Source organism: Priapulus caudatus, unplaced genomic scaffold (genome assembly GCF_000485595.1).
Source record: "Priapulus caudatus unplaced genomic scaffold, Priapulus_caudatus-5.0.1 Scaffold96, whole genome shotgun sequence".
Lineage (NCBI taxonomy): Eukaryota > Metazoa > Priapulida > Priapulimorpha > Priapulimorphida > Priapulidae > Priapulus > Priapulus caudatus.
Genome location: NW_014577157.1, coordinates 264,950 through 284,033, shown reverse-complemented (window position 1 = coordinate 284,033; position 19,084 = coordinate 264,950). Strand labels below are relative to the sequence as shown.

The 19,084-nt window shown below is 40.5% G+C and overlaps 3 protein-coding genes across 7 annotated transcripts in view; 1 reads left to right on the top strand and 2 right to left on the bottom strand.

Moving 5' to 3' along the window:
* Window positions 1-263: 263 nt before the first annotated feature.
* LOC106805007 (UPF0489 protein C5orf22 homolog) lies at window positions 264-18,356 on the bottom strand. 2 transcript variants are annotated; one of them, XM_014806470.1, is made up of 7 exons: window positions 18,072-18,356; window positions 4,416-4,561; window positions 3,893-4,042; window positions 2,385-3,069; window positions 1,886-1,986; window positions 1,113-1,337; window positions 264-529 (listed from the first exon to the last, which is right to left on the bottom strand). In XM_014806470.1, exons 1-7 carry the CDS (start codon window positions 18,183-18,185, stop codon window positions 388-390), a joined length of 1,563 nt encoding a protein of 520 aa, XP_014661956.1. In that variant the 5' UTR covers window positions 18,186-18,356; the 3' UTR covers window positions 264-387. The 2 variants fall into 2 exon arrangements, with proteins under 2 accessions (XP_014661956.1, XP_014661957.1); XM_014806471.1 differs by having other exon boundaries at window positions 1,113-1,334.
* LOC106805008 lies at window positions 10,268-12,325 on the bottom strand. 2 transcript variants are annotated; one of them, XR_001393387.1, is made up of 2 exons: window positions 11,825-12,325; window positions 10,268-11,143 (listed from the first exon to the last, which is right to left on the bottom strand). XR_001393387.1 is itself a non-coding variant. In XM_014806472.1 (2 exons), the coding sequence occupies exons 1-2, from the start codon at window positions 11,672-11,674 to the stop codon at window positions 10,475-10,477; spliced, it is 717 nt and encodes a 238-aa protein (XP_014661958.1). In that variant the 5' UTR covers window positions 11,675-11,737; the 3' UTR covers window positions 10,268-10,474. The 2 variants fall into 2 exon arrangements, 1 of the variants encoding a protein (XP_014661958.1); XM_014806472.1 differs by lacking the exon at window positions 11,825-12,325 and adding an exon at window positions 11,627-11,737.
* Window positions 18,357-18,512: 156 nt separating the features above from the next.
* Window positions 18,513-19,084, top strand: part of LOC106805015 (39S ribosomal protein L10, mitochondrial-like) — an 11,684-nt gene continuing 11,112 nt past the window's right edge. Inside the window, exon 1 of one of the 3 annotated variants that reach the window (XM_014806481.1) lies at window positions 18,513-18,578. The gene's annotated coding sequence lies outside the window, so the exon portion shown is untranslated. The other 2 variants (XM_014806482.1, XM_014806483.1) reach the window with 2 other exon arrangements.

Genomic DNA, 19,084 nt, shown 5'->3' with positions numbered 1-19,084 from the left:
CAAATCCTTTGTTCCAGACAAAATTTCACTAAGGTTTTGAACTATTTTGGTATAACTGTCAAACAGCTAGCAACAAATGTACACCAAAATAGATAATTGCATGTATATAGCTTAACAAATAGTTTTTTATTTGAGGCAAATTGTGCAAATATTTGATGGTGTTTAGTTACTATATTACAGCTTTGATTACAAAAATTCATTATGGAAAGTAGTTACAATATAATAAATAAATATTATGCTAATAGTAACTGTTTTATGAATGTTGTGGCATTATGTACTAGTGAATTAATAATATTTCTTCCTTTTCATCTTATATATTCATTTACAAATAGCAAGCACCACTAATAAAAACTACTCGAATCAGTAGAACCTTAAGAACCACCACCATCATGACAATGTAGTAGGCACCTCAGATTCATAATCCATGGTCGTGCGAAGAGTGTCTCCATACAATGTTGCGAGTAGTCTGAGAACACTTTCCTGTATAGGTTCAACCTGCACCTTGGGGCAGTAATCATCCCAGCTAGACCTAAACAGCAAACATGATAGTGTAAGTTTGACAAACGGCAATGACAAATTAAACAACTGGAAAAAGTACGAAAAATAACTGGTTGAATTATTACTCACTACATTTGCCTTCTTTCAAGCTACGCTCCAATTTACTCACCAAATTATACAGAAGAAAAGATTAGAATGGATTTGTATATTTCTTTGCATGCAATTTATACATCCACTTAGTAATCAGTAAGGTTGACATCTCGAACTACACACTGAGAATGTGCTGTTAGACCTTTTGTCTAATATTCTATAGTACCACTAGACCACAAGCTAAAACCAACCCAAATGAAACAAAGTCATTAGAACCTAGAAACTTTAGAACCTTTAGCCCCTGGACCTCGGCCACTGGCACTGCTATTGCTATTAGTAGATTTCTGATGATGACATGTAGTAACTGAAGTTTTACAGTAATTCTGACATTTGCTGTTCATGATAGACTTTAATGAATAGGCATCAAAGTTATCTGGCATCCAGTACGGCACAACAGTTCCGGTAGTTATAAGGCACTGCATAAGCCACGTGTAGTCATGGAAGTGCATGATCTCATGATTTACCTGGCAATGGTAATTATAGATGGCCTGGGAAGGTCCTCAAGAAGAATACGGACATCTTTCATTAGATCTGTCACCTCATCTTGTGTGCTCACGTGGTGGGGGAGGTCGTCTGTATCATCGCAGGTCAAGCCTGCCTCGTGGATCAGGTCAAAATCAAAGTCTGTAGAAAGGTCATCTTTGCATGTCTGCTTCACGCTGTTAACTAGTGCTGCCATCTTCTGGCTGCTGGAAATAACATTAGTCATACCTTGTTCCTTTAGCTGCCAACCCTGATCAAACTGCATGCAGCGCCCCGTTCGTACAATCAGGATACAACTGCCACAAAGCTGGTACTATTTTTAAAGTGGGCGGAGCTCCGGGGAAATCCAGCAAATGGCAATCCAATGGCCGCGTATGATTTGAAAGTAGTAAATGGGCACACAATCCGTGCACTATTTCGTATCACTATTTTATCAAACTTCATGAAATAATGTCCGACATTTAGTATCTTTGCAACTTTTATAAGTACAACCCGTATTACATAGGATAGGAGTACCGGGGCCATTGTAAAACTTATAGTAAAAAAGCATAAGAAATTCTTATGGAAATCTGCTTGTGGCAGGGGTAAATAGAGCCAGAGCGAGAGTGCCATCTCTCGTGGAGTTTGAACCCTGATGCGCCGTGCATTAATATTAATACATTCATCCAAAAACATCCAACAGCGGTTTTAACAAAGAACAATATTTAGGATGTGAATCAGCTTCAAACTCAATTATTCATCAGGGTATGCTTACAGAACATTGGGTAGTACCGGCTTTCCCTGCACTGCTGAATTTAATGCTGTCTTCAGTGTGAGTAGTTGCTCTTTGCGGTACTGCATGCAGGCACTTATTGCCTAAAACAAACAAGGCATCACTTTAAACAATAAAATGAATATAACACTCATTCATTTAACATAATATATTACAACACTGCATATAAATTGAACAATGCGGTGACACTGTATGGCCTGTGGTGGAACATTCGGGTATTTATATGTATTTGTGCATGTGCACGTGCATATGTGCGGGCGTGTGTGCATGCATGCGTGTAACATATGCATATAAATAGTTATGATCATGATATCGGTAGATTTCTATCGCGACTTTGTACCATCAATCCCATATATCAAACCATAATTAACTATAAAGCAATAATAAACCATAGACGATATATGAATCATAAAGCAAAGCAAAATGCCAAAAGACTCTCTGTGTGCAGAGTGTTATTCATATCATCCAATTGTTTACTTGCCTTTTCAGACTTGCAGCTGTACTCAAATCTGTACAGTTCTTTGATGGCACTATACTGATCACTACTAAACAGGTCTTTAAAGGGATTTGTCGTCGAGAAAAAGTCTAGGTCAATGTCGAGGATAACAGCTTCAGACTCTCTGATAATATCACGTAATCTTTGTGAAATGGACTCCAGTGACGTATTACTGCACGCTTGCGCGCGGGTGTCCTGAAACAGATTGCTCTCCCTTCTGGCAGGCATGATGTCCGAGGTTACAAGATAGTTTTGCCCGTCGTCACTCACGCTGTTTTCACTCACTGCTGTCGTCTCTACAATGCCGAGTCCCTTGTGCAAAACTGTCTGAATACATTCTGGGCGTCCTTCACATCCGACTGTGTCAAATCTCGGTCGCTTTCTTGCAGGTTCTTCATGTTTTACAGCAATACGTTCCTTTTCGCTGGCATTTCTGATGGGCGAGACCAACACAGCTGTTGGGTCAGTGTCTGCAACGTCTGCAGGTGTGGCTTCAATATGACAAACCCCACTGAGAGGTTTTTTCACTAGGTCGGGTTCATTTACACTGGTGTCAGTCATCCACGGATCCAACGTGATGACGTGAAATGTTACAAGTTTCTTATTGGTCAGCTCGTGCTCTGGGGCATAGAGCAGATCGCTGATATAGTAGATGTCTGGATGGCTCACTCTGAAATTGAATGTATACAAATTAACACGTCATAAGGTCATAATAGCACCGACTTGTACCAATCACTGACCAAATGTCCAAAAAATGCAACATTGCTACAATTGCCAGAAATGTAGACCTTAGCTCAATGTTTTTATGCTTAATTGATCCAAGCAAAGAATATGTAAATGATCTTGTCATTTCACTCTTGCTGAATTGAACGTAAATACGTTTGTTGCTTGTTTAAACGTTTTTCAATAGTTATACAATCACAATTTCTTCATAAATTTACCATTGAAATGTTAGACCTGGTATATATATATGCAAGTGCAGTTCAAGTGAGTTTGTTTTGGGTTGTGATAGTTGGACCATTTTTTAACATAATAGTAAAACGTTTCATTTTATGCCCATAACACTTCGATATTTACACCCCCGTTGGAATTAATGATGAGTACTGAGGGGTAAAATGACCAATGACCAGCTATCTTAACACGAGTGGAATAAAGCAAACTTCATTTTTCATTTAACAAAGTCAAGAAAGCAGTATGGCAGTGCTGAAACATTTGTGCCGTCACTGGGTTTGCAGGACTGTCTTCGGCAAAATGTCTGGAATTTTGTACACTGGCTTTTTATACACGACCTTCGAATTTTGGAATGATGATATTTCAGCTGTTTGCACCAAAATATAGATGGGATGCGTAGATGAAGCCTTTTACACTTTGCTGCTATTCTCATTGAATGACAGCCCAGACACGTGCTAGCACCACATTCCACAAGCCCCACCCAACTATGACATTAAATAACCTAGTAACAGTAGAATAAATGCAGTTGAATAATGCATTACCGGATGCAATGGTTCGTGATGTGTTTCCCAATGTAGAACTTTGAAGTGCCATTTGGGAACTGTGTCGCCCAGGGTGGTTTTAGCCAAACAATTGTGGAGATGTGACCAGCATATACGGCTGGCATTATCCAATCTGCTATACCTACAGTACTGCAATCATCAAAAGAACATCAAAAATAGTTCATGTAGTTCGAACAACTGCAGTAACAACTGAGAATGTGACCTCTATAACAACATAAACATAAAATAATCAATAAGATATGTCATAAGATATACATATATATATATATATATGTCATAGACATCTAGGGAGAAAGCATGAAGAGCAGATCTAGACAGTGTGCCTTTGAAATGCAAGGCGTGTTAAAGACACAACTGATATATCGTAATCTTTTCGCTGTACAGCTAGCCATCGGTCAGTGCAGGTGTACGTATGAACATGTAAGACCGGGAGTGGTCTGACTATTTGTTTGCATACGATTAGTTTTGTTTGCGACATATATAACTAAATCGGTGCTCTTACTCGTAAACCTTGTCCTTATGATAGACATCATCAGCTGGCAGGTCGTTTGGTATCATTAGGTCAGGGTGAGAATCAAGATGGATGATGGTGTTGCCCTTCATTGGGAGCAACCTCTTGCCAATTGCTCGATAAATGTGATATAAAGCCTAAAGTAATAAAACAATAAGGACATCGTTAACGTCTTTGGGTACACATAATGCCTCAGCTAATATGTATTAAACATACGCATTGTAAATATTATTGTATATATTGGAATATCAGCTACATGCCATAGCTCAGCACGTGTCAGCTGGAAGAATAGCAGAAATCGACTCACTGACCACTTACACTTACAGTTACAAACAGGATAATTACTATTAAATTGCCAAATATGGCCAGTCATCCTAAACGCGTCCTGAATCGCAGAAATGAGCTAGATAAGCCAGATGTAGTGAGAGTAATACAAAATTAGTTGGGGGAGGCAACGAAGGAAAATAATACCCTAATACCTCATTTTCTCCTACTTTCCAATATCTCCCTACCCACCTCTTACTATTATCCCTACTCACTTGCTTACTATTATTCCTCTTCCCATCTCTCACCTCTTTCTCATTATTACCAATCATCACTCCTGTCCACCTTCTCCTCTGCCGTCTTTTCTTTAATATCTCCACTTATGCCTTTCTATCTATCTCCTTCAATCTCAGTACACACTTCGTCTTCACCTCTACCTTCCCCTTGCTCTGTCCATCTCCACTCTTCCTCGATTTCCTATAGTCCCCACTCCGCCTTCATCCCTACTTTTTTTCGTCTGCCTTCCCACTATCTCTCCTCTCTCTCGTTCTTTCTCTCTTGCGCTCGCTCTTTCTCGCTATCTATCTCTCGGTGTCCTTCGCCTCTCGTTAAATAATACCCTTTCATCTTCCTATTTTTAGCCCATCAGTGTTCTTTTGCATCTTTGCTTCACCTTCCTCCCTGTCTATCCATTTTAGCACTACGTGCTTTTGTAAGTATGGCACGGGTCCAGATTACACCGACAACAAGAAAGATTAGCATCTCCTCCTCTGCGGGGTTTATTCACCAGCCTCATAATTCTATGCACGGTTGCGCAGACAGCATATGGGTAGCACACACGCACGCACGCACGCACGCACGCACGCACGCACGCACGCACACACACAAACACACACACACACACAAACACACACCACACACGCACGCACGCACGCACGCACGCACACAAAACACACAACACACACACACACAAAACACACACAACACACACACACCAAAACACACACACACAACACACACACACCACACACGCACACACACACTGATAGGGAGCAGATATTATGCACGCTGATGATACCACACGCGGCCTCAACTCCTCACGAGTCTATTATCATATACGTGAACTTCTGCGTCTTTTCCCCAGCCCCAACGCATGTCGGGTCCGACATGCCTTCAAAGCTGAAGCTAATTTTCGACATCCCACAAATCGTCCGATATGATGAGTTAATCATGCCTAATTGCATTAATAACATTGCCTAATTGTTCACTTTTGACAGTTCCAACACAGTCATGCTGTGTTTTCACAGATTGACGCACACATTTCCGAACTGATCAAGTTTACTTGCGTATTGGAATCGCTTATGACACATGTAATTGACTTCAGTTGGTACAACCACCTCCCCCCTCTCTTCTCTCTCTCTCTGGGCCTTTCCCATCCATCCGTAAACGAAATGCCTTCTGAACCTTCTGGGTAGAACCCTGCTGGTATACATTTATATATATATTATATATATATCATATTATATATATACTATATATATATAGGCCTATATATATATGTGAGGAAGCCACGTCCTTCCTTGTTTGTGATTAATTTCCCAAGATACTTTCGCGGCAGTAGACAGTCCAGAAACAGAAGCAATATGAACAGCAGCAATAACCGCAGTTATAACATTGCTGTTCCCTTAGCAATTTATCAACGGCCCCGTTATCCCCTGTAGAATAATTTCTGTTGCAGCACAGACCACACGTCTTCGTTAATTACGTGTCGCAGACCACTATTTCTTACACGTGACAGATCACTAGTACAAGTGTATAGCACACATGATCACTAATATACGCGGATACAATGGATTATATGGAATGTATGGGATATATGGATTATTTGGGATGCAATGTCACAGAGAATGCAATTGCTCACGTACGTGCGTGATTCCCGCGTACCATTTGCCCTTCCCGTCTTATAATTTCACTATAATATATGATCAGGCCATCCCAACGGGACGTATAATTATACACTAAACCTATAATACATCCGTTAGGAACATGTGTTGGCAGCTCTATACCTTTGTAGTCCTTTGCTCGTATGGCGAGCGTAAATATTTTGCGGTTGAGAATTCTTATTTTGGCATTTTCCTCTCACGCTCCCTCCAACAGCAACTAGACAAAATACTTGTATGGATTGTGAGCCATGTGTAAGTGCAAGTTATATGCGTGGTTTAATATTTTTAGCACGTCTGTCCTCCAGGGATCTTTGCTTGCGGGTAAAGTTGTTTTGCTGTTTAATAGCAACCCAGCTCGAACTGCATTATCGCATGCGATGATATGTCAAGTCAAATAGTTTGTGCAAATATATGTTAGAGAGAAACCGGCTCATATCTGATACCGGCAAACCAAATGTTTTCAAACGTTGGAATCAATCGTTACTGCACACTTTGCCACAAAATTCTTGTAGATTCAACACATGATAACTGCTATAGACAACGTGTGAGACATAAACCAGTAGTTGTGAAACCTCGACCCATTTGCAGGGATATGGCTTGCCCTCGAATATTACCGTACTGTGAATGCCTGCATACCTCCCATTTAATTAAAACATATCCCTATTTCTCACGCTTCACCCTTTTGTAATGTAACTGCTAGTAAAAATAAAAATTACTGTTCAATTTGATACAATAATTACTTGGTATAGTACAGAATAAGTAGACAAAACTACAGAATTACGAGTGTACAAATTTACAAGAAACCATATTTATAGAAGTTCTTGTTCCGAAGATACTTCCCGGTATCAGATATGAGCCGGTTTCTCTCTAACATATATTTGCAGAAACTATTTGCCATCCAGTAGGAACTCATAACAATGCAGTCTGCCCGAACTTGTACGATTTCCTGACGTCACCTTTCAAACATTTAGTGCATTTCACACAAGCACTGCTTGGCCTGATATGTTGCATACATCTTCAAATTGCTTCTATGCCTTGGCACGGACCGAGAGACCCGGATCTGCACTGCATGTTTAACATTCCTGTTCTGCAACGATACTTCTATAGCAGTCAATCTTCTGCTGTGCTTTATTGACTTTATTGAGCAACATGTCGGTTTGCAACCTTGTGGTCATACTTATATCGCGTTAGATGGCACCTTTTTTGGAATTTGTCCCTACCACCTGAGAAGACAGTCTGACACTTTGTCTAAACTGTTTTATGTTTATCTTTCAAAACTGCTGTCAACTGCCATGTCAGACCCTATTAAACGGCTGTTCACTCGAATGTTCACACTAGAGGAAGTGACTTGACCATGTTGTCACGCATAATGCAGCTAAATGCGACCTCTTGTGCATGTTATGCAGTGAGATATTTCCACGAAAACGAACTAAGCATGTTTGCGTCAATTTGAAAAGCTGAAGTCACATGTTCTAATGTTCAGTTTTTAAAGTACTAATTTCTAATTTTTCAATTTTAATGGTACGCAATACGACTTATTATAACGCTCTATAACCAATCCCTAATACCTATAACTAAAATAACATACTATAACATTCTATAAAGCCTCGATTAAATTTTAATTTTAATGTTATTGTGTATGTACATAGTATGTACATATATCACATCTTTTTATTTATTATCCCTAGTATAAGCACTGCTATAAATATATGGGGAATATGCCAGCAGTTCTCAAAGCACTGAGGAAACCGCATATGTGCATGCGTGCGTGCGTGCGTGCGTGCATGCGTGCGTGCGTGCGTGCGTGCGTGCGTGCATGCATCTGTGCATACGTGCGTGCATAACTCTTAAGTCTTAACTGTGACGTTATAAATTGATACAGGTATAGACGTCAACCCCACAAGCACTTGAGACAGTAAGTAAAAACTGAAAATAATATGAACGCACATTCACAAATACTACCGTACCTCTCAATTACAGTTCCACTGTTGTGTGACTGTATATCAACTTTCCTTCATAAAAACTAACGCCGAACGCTCGTTAAATATGCTGTGCACAAATAATAATATGCTGTGTCGCCATTATAATGATAATATCAGGAGCGTATAATGACAAATACGCTCCTGATAATATATATATATATATATATATATATATACTAGCGGGATACCCGGCGTTGCCCGGGGAAATCATTGGCGTTACTCAGCTGGTGACCGCTTGGTTGAAAGGAAAATACCAAAAAAATCTAACTATCTATCTATCCATGCATCCATCCATGCATCCATCCCATTCCATGCCATCCCATCCCATCCCATCGCACCGCATCCCATCCCATATCCCATGCCATGCCATGCCATGCCATCCCATCGCACCACATCCCATCCCATCCCATCCCATCCCATGCCATCCCATCCCATCCCATTCTATCCCATCTAATCCCATCCCAAACAGTAAAAAATAATAAGAAATCAAAAGATAAAAAACATTAAAAAGTAAAAATAAAAAGTAAAAAGTAAAAAATTAAAAATAATACATACTAAAGAGGTAGGTAAAGGGAAAAAGGGAAAAATAAGTTCCCCAGCTGGGACTCGAACCCGGAATCCCTGTGTAGGAGACGGATGTTCTAGCGATTAGGCCACTGCGCCGTTAAGGGTATACACCATGGATTCACACGTACGTGGATGTTAATCTGTACGCACCGCCATCTATTGATGAATAGAATTTTTATCTATTTTTTATTTTTTAACTTTTTAAATTTTTTGTTTCAGACGTGATCCCAGACGTGTTGATTCTGAAAATATCTTTAGTTTTCCTCTAGGCTGCGGAGTTATCTAGTTATGCGAGTACGGACTAATTCGGCTGAACAACTTTATATATATATAGAAATGCGGGAGCGGTCGGCGTTAGTTTTTATGAAGGAAAGTTGATATACAGTGACACAACAGTGGAACTGTAATTGAGAGGTACGGTAGTATTTGTGAATGTGCGTTCATATTATTTTCAGTTTTTACTGACTGTCCCAAGTGCCTATGGTCAACACAGTAGCGTACTCCCTTTTTGTATAAGTCACTATATAATTTTCTATCATGTATTTTCTACTTCATCCGCGTCAAGTACAGCATATGCCTACAGGACAGAGTTCTGCGGATGCTGCTCGTCTCTCTAGCTGTTAATTTTATACTTTTGAGAAATTAGCAAAACTAATTTAATGTCTATGCACCAACCTGGCCTATTTCTGTCAAATCGTTTACAGATCTAATTGACGTCATACCTGACCCATTACAACTAAATCTAACCACTTGCCTATAATTTCTGCAACTAACACATACCATATCATACAGTAGGCGTCATAGATTTTAGGTTCAGAATTTATCTTACTACCATTGTGACATACCCCTCACTATTTATTTGTTTAACAGATTAGCAATTCAAATACCTAAAATATTTGTTTATAGTAACTTAATTACAATGCTTCAATCCACAGGTTGTTTACTCACTTTACTGCCTTAAGTTGGGTCGCATTTTGCTTGTTCCCAACCATAAACTACGAGCGCATTTTTAAGAAGTGAAGCTGTATAATTCATGTATCGTAAATTTTGACGTGGTGAGATCTAATAACTTTGCAAACATCAATAGTTGTCTGTGTCAAACATTTATTTTAATCAAGTATGGCACATCAGGAGTGAATTCATACTTTTTGGAATGTTGCCCTACCTAACATATCAGTACGTACCAGCTATACACACTACTTCTATTTATATGCACTTAGACTAGAAGGAACAGTTTTGCAAATTAGGTTTTAGTTTTAATATTATAAATAAATTGTAAAAACTATTGAGAGTGTTACACGGGAGAAAAATTCAAAAATTCTAAAAACAGCAGAGTTTCACGGTGGAGAAGGTCTGCTTTCTGCCGTTGCTGAAATAACTGCCTTTCCAACTCATGGCTTGTGACCTGCCGCCTTTGTTTTGGTATGGGACGGTTGGGATCACGTACAGCCTGTGACACACGCTTTGCACTGTTATTCTGCAACACATCAGCAACAAGTATGCCTCTGATGCAGTCTATCTTCTGCTGTTTAGTCAACACAGTTTCGCATTTATTTCGAAGATGAACAATTTTGCTAGACTGGTCGGTTCTGGCTCTGGTTTTCTCCAGCTGGTATGCTCTCAGTAACAGATCCACATAGTTCCATAACATGTCCCTTTTTGCTCTATCACTTATCACGTCCTTCTTCGCTCTGTCACTCAGAATGGCAAGAACGCGTTCCACATCTCCGTTTTGTTGTTTGCTTCCATCGTTCACCGAAGAAGACGGCATTGGCGCCTTGTCATCCAGAGTGGATTGCGTACGTCTGTCGATACTGCCAGCACTTGCCATAATATCATTCAACTGTTGTTTAGTTGGATGTTCCATCCCAGAGGTAGGGAACATCTGACCACGTGCAACCACGCATATGAGGATTGCTGCTAAAAGCCACCACTTGTGTAGTTTATGCATCATGATATTGCCCTAGAAATGAATTGAGAACCTATCATTTTAAACGGCCGTTTTCTTAGTTTGCAACATTCGGGAACATCATTGCTTTCACATGCATATATACCAAGAGTACATAATTGGAGATATATTATAGAGTATATATATATGTATCTCCCATTATGTATTCTTGATATATAGTATATACATACACGCACGCCCGCACGCCCCTACGCACACACGCACGCACGCACGCACGCACGCACGCACGCACGCGCGCACACATACACAAAAGCTAAATTCAATAATTTTTTGACCGTATTAAATTACTAACAAACCAAGTCAACGATAAAATTGTCAAAGTTTAGATAAATTGATAGGCTGGGTCATTATTGTGCACACTGTATAAATTCCATTGCTGCGATCCGTGTGAATAAATGTACACAGTGCATACCAACCAAGAGTAAATATATACGGGTAAGGAATAATCCCCATTATTTACTCTCGACATATACTCACAAAAATTGCAGGCAAAGTTCCTTTACAGACGCGATTATTAGTAGCCATTAGAGGTTACGTGCAAGTGATGAAACGGTAACATCTTAGACGCACAGCCACGTGAAAAGCGCGGTAAGACCGATTACCGCGCTAATCATGTTTAAAATTACAAAACTATCCTCACTGCAATGCATGCTAATAATATAGGATGAAGCATACCAGAGAGAAGCAGCTTCTGGATACTTATGTCGTCAGAATCTACCCGATGTCGTACATGCATGTAGATTGGATCCTGTTCTTACAGAAGTCACTCGAGGAATGAACCTTGCGCGCGAACGCTTCACTGGTGGTATGTGGCCCTCGGCGTTTAGAGCTCGCATCAATAATCGTCGGTCATTTAGCGCCGCTATAAACATCTTCCCGTGCCCGCTGCGCTGTAGCCTCCGCGCCTCACTCAGCCGCACTTCATGAATGGCCGGCCCATAGCGGGGCGAGAGAGAACCTTGAGCTCTCTCGTCGGTGGCGATGTCGTAAAGCCGTGAGCTGCGTGAATTTCCACGACTGTCTCGACGTTCCTTTTTTATTTGTTTGAACACATATCTTGAGGATCACTCGCAGACGGACGAAGATTTAGCGTAATGCCGCTACGAAATGTGACGAACGAGCAATTTCCAACACACGATTCTATACGCTTAATACACATGGCGAGTGGTCCTGTGGTCTGTGGACCTTTCAACTCTACAGCCTATAGTAATAGACTCCTGGTAATATGTGGGTGTGACTGGCAAATATTGGAATGCGCGGGGGTGATCAAATGACCTATTTACAATATATGTCAAACCTGATTCAACAAATAGAGATATAAATACATTATAAACGCCAGCGATCTATTTATCATCTATAATTATACTGCAACATACCTTTCAATATTATGACATGTCAAAGAGGGATATTTGCAAGGTTTGAGTCTGACGAACAATTTGTACCTTTCTACACGCACAAACATTTTTCGTTTAAAGGTATAACTAAACATATGGCAATAACGTGGGCGTGCATATACACCATAAATGTGTATATATATATATATATATATATATCAGGGGTATCCCTAGGAACTAGGAATTTCAGAAGGCATGTCGTGAGACTACAGGGGCGTAGATAGCGCCGAGGGGGGATATATCCCCCACTTATTGAGGTGGGGGATGGCGTGTACAATAATCCCCCCCCCTACTTTCAGGAGGAAAATGGGGGAAAATTTCATATTTTACACACAATAAATACTGAACATTTATCTACAAATACGTCATCACTATTCATACTCTCCTAATGTATTATTACACAAATGGAAAGTGACATACATCTACTGTAAAATGTCTGTAACTCGTTCCAAGAATGACTATTATGACTTATTTTACTGAAAATTTTGGACGCATCCGCATGGATTCCCGATTTTTTTTTCAAAATCCCCAAATCACGTCTTATCACTCACTGCTCACGAAAGTTAAATCCCTGCTTTATTCAAAATTAGAATAGACATTGAGAGTTGGGATATTGAATTTTCACAGGGAATAAATGGGATATTTTTAATTCATCACACTTTTTTATATCCCCCACTTATTGAGGTGGGGGGATGGCGTGTACAATAATCCGCCCCCCCCCCTACTTTCAGGAGGAAAATGAGGAAAAATTTCATATTTTACAGACAATAAATACTGAACATTTATCTACAAATACGTCATCACTATTCATACTCTCCTAATGTATTATTACACAAATGGAAAGTGACATACATCTTCTATAAAATGTCTGTAACTCGTTCCAAGAATGACTATTATGACACTTATTTTACTGAAAATTTTGGATGCATGCCCATGGATTCCCCATATACGATTTTTTTAATCCCTATTATAATATAAGTTAAAATAAATCCCTGCTTTATTCAAAATTATAATAGACTTATTGAGAGTTGGGATATTGAATTTTCACGGGGAATGAATGGGAATTTTTTTAATTCATCACTTTTTTTTGGGGGGGGGGTGCTGAGATCCGACCGGAAGTATATTCCCGATTTTGTATAAGGGGTGAAAATATGCACTTTTTGGTTCAAATCTGGTCGTTTTTCTCATACTTTTTTTTGTACAGTTTTAGCGTTCTCAGTAAAATATGTTTTATCAAAATTTCAGGGGGAGATGATTCCACTGCTGTAGTTGTCAGTGGCGGATCCAGGGGGGTCACATGTAACCTGTATAATACAGTCGTTATGTTCCGCACGGCTACACTAACGCCTGTAAGTGAGCGCCACGCCTGCGGTTCGCGAGCCTCGTTATCAATCTTATTGACTTATGGCAGGGAATCTGATTAGCGGCGAGCAATCGAGTGTACAGAACTAAATACGACAAAACTTCATCCCAGGCAAATACCTGATGAATGGAAACAATCTAGTTAATGTCTTTGGCAGAAGCGTGCACTAGTTGCAGTTATAAATTCAAGTTGAATAACTTGAGAAATGACGTCAGGCAAAAGCCTGCTCGCTGATTAGACGACCTAGTCGTTGCGACCTGCTCACTCATTGGCCGGTCTGGCTCAGTCAGCAGCCACCCACTTTCATATAGTAAGGTGTTAACGCTCTGGTGAGTAGGCCCTCTAGCGGCCGTTACGATCAGGAGCGGTAATCATTAACGTTAGGTCACATGGGGCGGTCACCCCCCTAGAATTTTCAGGGCAAGGGTATTTTAGCCTAGGTAAGTCTGCATTGGTAACCCCAGTGAGGACATGTACATAGCACAGATTTAGTAGTGAGTGTTTTAGTCTTTGGTGTCCCCAAAGATAAAAATACTCAACTCAATGATGATATTATTGTGATGAAGATTGTTTAATAATGCTGCCTCAGGGTGCAGGAAATTGCATCTATAACAGGTGTAATTTTCAACAAAATTTCCGGAGGAGGTTCCCGGACCCCCTAAACAGGAGGGGGACATCCCCCTGAAGGAGGAAAAATCTCGTGATATGTTATGATAAAGATGGCTAAAATTGATTCCTTTTAGATTGCAACTTTTTAACAATTCCACACAGTGGGAGGGGGACACCCCCTCCAACACCCTCCCCCCTCAGGTGCTTTGTGCCCTTGAGCTCGCATGATTCGCCCCCCCTAGAATTCACTTCTAGATCTGCCACTGGTTGTGTGTGTGTGTGGGGGGTGCGTGTTATTAAACCGCTGGAATCCAAAGAAAAAAATAACCCCAGAATTCACAAATATTGCACTTACAATTTTTTTCAATTCCCTCAAAAAAGGCCATCTTGAAGGTTCTAAATTGCCAAAATCCAAGAGCTTCAAGGGGCTCTGCCCCCTGGGCCCCGGGAAAGGACCATTCCCCTGCCACGGGGCCCTAGGACCCCACCCTTTGAGGGCTTTGTGCCAAGGTGCTCGCGGTGTGCGCTCATACTTTGCGATGGAAGTAACAAAATCATCCCCCCCCCCACAACTGAGGACCTGTCTACGCCACTGCGTGAGAGCCCGGGATGGGTTCTACCAATCGGAGATATAAGCGAGACATAAGAGCCCCTAATACACACAGAAAATTTATCAGTTTGGAGTCGTTTACGTCAACCTATGGAAACACACAGCATGACTATGTTGGAATTGTCGAAAATAAACACAACTGGAATTTAAGGCTTTTATGAATAGCTAATGGATTTGAGCCCAACATGGACTACAGGTATAATAATTGGAATAGGTACGACATGTACGATGAGGTACTATCTCAGCTTCAGATCCAAAGACTTGAGTTTCGTCGCGAGCAGCTTTGTGAAAAAGTTGGCTTATAGCTCAAAAGTTGTAAACAATTACAGGATATGTTGCCCTCCTTCAGCAATAAATGTGTCTAACCGCATAACACGGAATCTAGTAAACTCCGGCTTGCAAAAGTCCCCGCTCCCGTACCAGCCGGTACTTCAATAGCCCTGTTCCGTACATGTGCAGGATGATTAACAAATTGTAAACAGGGCAACTGCATTTTTTTACAATAGCATGGATAATTAGTCTTTTGCCTTGCACCCCTTTATAAACCCTTTTGGTCTCTTTGAAATAACTCTCTGGACAACTTTCGGTTATGTGATATGTTTGCATTCTATCATTGTGTCGCATTTTTAATTGGTAACTATTTTTTGACGGCAAGGATCACGTTATTTTAAATTTAGTATATATTCTATAGATGGTTTTTAGTTTAGTGATATATAATTTTACGAACCAACATTTTAAGTGATATCTATGTCTTACCATGGGACATATATTATTGTAAATATCATCAATTTATATATATATATATATAATCAACACTCCAAGTTCAACAACTCTTGAGGTAGCTATAGGCTGCCTAACCATGAATTCAATTGCTTTCCGCCCCTCCACACTCCATTTCAAACACACCGAGAGGTTTTCAGCTTGTATAAAAAATTATTATAACCTAATATCAGGCTTTCAGATTTGAAAAGTACAGGAGGAACTACTCAAGACTCTCCTAAGGACACATAGGGGGGACTTTTCACGCTCACATAACTCACACCCTTAAGAGGCCACTGATGGAGACTTCCACTAAAAAATCACAGTCCACTTAAAAGGGGTGATGGAGAGCTCTGTCTGCAAGCTTCTCCATCATCTCTTGGTGTGATGATGGAGATCATGACCAATCCCCCAGTCTAAGGTGAAATCCAAAACAGAAAATTGGGATGTGCATGTCAATCTACTCATTATCATTCATCTTCACCTTCATTCATTCAATGGCTTCGTCAGGGAATTACATTCTTTTTATCCAACAACCAACACTAATAGCAACAACAAGATTAACCTCAAAAGACGTTGATCGATATAAAAATAAAAACTTGCTTTTATTTTAATTCCTGATTTCCGATCCTTACAGAGATCTAATCCACGTAGCCTGCATATTTCAGCACAAAAATATCACCAAACAATCCATCAACAAACTAGGCCAAATAATTGTACGATATAGCCACGCTACTGTGCCCCTACAGCCCTACGACTGTTTTACGTCGGCAAAGAAACCACTTCTTGGCGCACGTATAGTAGAAAACGAGAGCAGGTAACCTTTGTGGCTACCGTATACCTGTTTTGGATGCTGTTGTTTAGTTGTTATTTATATATAACATATACTAGAACCAGAGGAGTAACCAGATGACCTGTAGCCTCTGCATACGTTCATCACCACTTTCATCATTTAATTGTTTGTTGTGTTTGTGGCTAAACCTTTTTGTACCCCCTACTATTGAGAATTCTCTATTGGAGCGGCTATTCGCAACATACTTTTGGTGCGAAGATTCTCAACTCACATTTTATGAGGCGCGATGATGCGCGCACCATCGGAAGCAATTTCGGTGCGCGTGTAAGAGGAGCGCGATGCGCGATCGCGCCCCTTAAAAATGAAAGCCTGTAATATAATAGTAATTTATACATGATGAACTCACTGTGTTATTGTTTGTAGTTAAGTTCAGGTTTATTGTAGTGCATGGCTCTTATACATACAGTATAATCATCTCCGTCTTCGTCATCGTCATCATCATCATCATCATCATCATCATCATCATCATCATCGTCATCATCATCATCACCAGCATCTATCCTAGAATAGCGTATGACAGATCATACACATCTCTAGGGCAAAACTTATTCAAAAAATTATTGGTCTAATTAAGAATCACCATAACTTACTAGCAATGGCATCGCCATTAGCATACATATCGCCATGCAGAGCCATCTTGTATCTGGTATCTTGGCTCCCTCTCTTGTATTTCACAAGGCACACGATTCAACGAAGTGCGGGGAACGCCATGCTATGGCGGCGCGTCGATGTACCCACTCCCAGCGTTGGTCTGAGTTTCCCCTGCCCAATGCCCACCCTAACAATTTTTGGTGCATTTGGTGTGGGTGTCCAAAACCAAAGCCCTCGGTGTTTGATCAGAGGAAATTACCGAGTAGTCCCCGGTAAAACTCTTGGTTCAAGGATAGAGAACATGGGTCCCAACAAAACCAATGTCATTTACATCAATATAAATATAATATTATATCAATAATAATATAATAGGTTAGGGTTATGGTTAGACTTAGGGTTAGGATTAGGGTTAGGGTTAGAATTAGGGTTAGGGTTAGGGTTAGAATTAGGGTTAGGGTTAGGGTTAGGCACATTGGTTTTATTGGGACCCATGTTCTCTATCCTTGGGCCCAAACTCTTACCAATAAAAACGTTGGTATTGAATTAATTCGTGTTTATCTGCTAATAGAACTTTATAAATTACGAAGTCGTTATTTCCATGCAGGACCGCTGTTCCCGCTACTGAAGTTCCCGACCAATCACAGAACGCCTTGGTTCTGAGTAGGCAAAATTAGCATGTTAGGAATGTCTTGCCAGTGACAGTGTCACGTGTGTACGAGATCATGAAATATAACTTGGCCTACCTCATTATGGTTTTCCACAACAAACGCTTCAAGTCCGTGTTTTTCTTTTGAACCTTTACTGGCTTTAGAATCAAACCTATTCAGATTCAGTGTATTATTATCAGTAGTTTCCATCTTTAGATTAGGCCGAGTTGTGCATTATTGTACAGAAATGATATCTTTATGTGTCACTAAATCAAATCTAGAAATAATATAGAAAGCGCATATCTGTGGAATCAACAACAAACACTGAAACAGCAGGCTTCAGCACTATGTAGACTGGTACCCCGTTCCTACATATAAACATATATAAGTATTGTAGAGATAGTGTGCCCATCTATTTATCACGCCGATTGAATGCGCTTTCCTTCGCCAGACCTTTGTAGATGGAAACCCTGTTTACTACTCCGTTTATACAATTTGTATACAGTGTTTTTACACCGTCGTTTCTGATGCTGTCGTACCAGTCTAATACTATAGTGCTCGCATAGCCGTTTGATGGCAGCACTAGTGGTCCCGTGAAACTTCGTGAGTTTTAACTTTTATTATGGTTTTATCAAAAATATTATAGGCCTAGAGTACTAAGAGTACTGTAGGTATTAGCTTTCATACAGTATTCGGAGGTAACACAGGATTTGAGTGTGAATAGGCCTAGGCCTAGGCTATTGTTCGGCATGTTCACAACGATTTTCAGAATTTTGTTATTATGGTATGGGGCCTTATTGGAAGTGACTATACGCACGACGGCCGTGTGGATAAGATTCAATATGGCTATACGCACGGCGGCCGTTTGGATAAGATTCAATATGGCTATACGCACGGCGGCCGTATGGCCGACTCAATATGGCTAGGAATGAGGAAGGGGAGAAGGGAGAAGCTGGCGGAGAAGGGAGAAGGTGGTGGAGAAGGAGGAAGGGAGAAGCTGGTGGAGAAGGAGAAGGGGAGAAGCTGGTGGAGAAGGAGGAGGGGAGAAGCTGGTGGAGAAGGAGGAGGGGAGAAGCCGGTGGAGAAGGAGGAGGGGAGAAGGGAGAAGC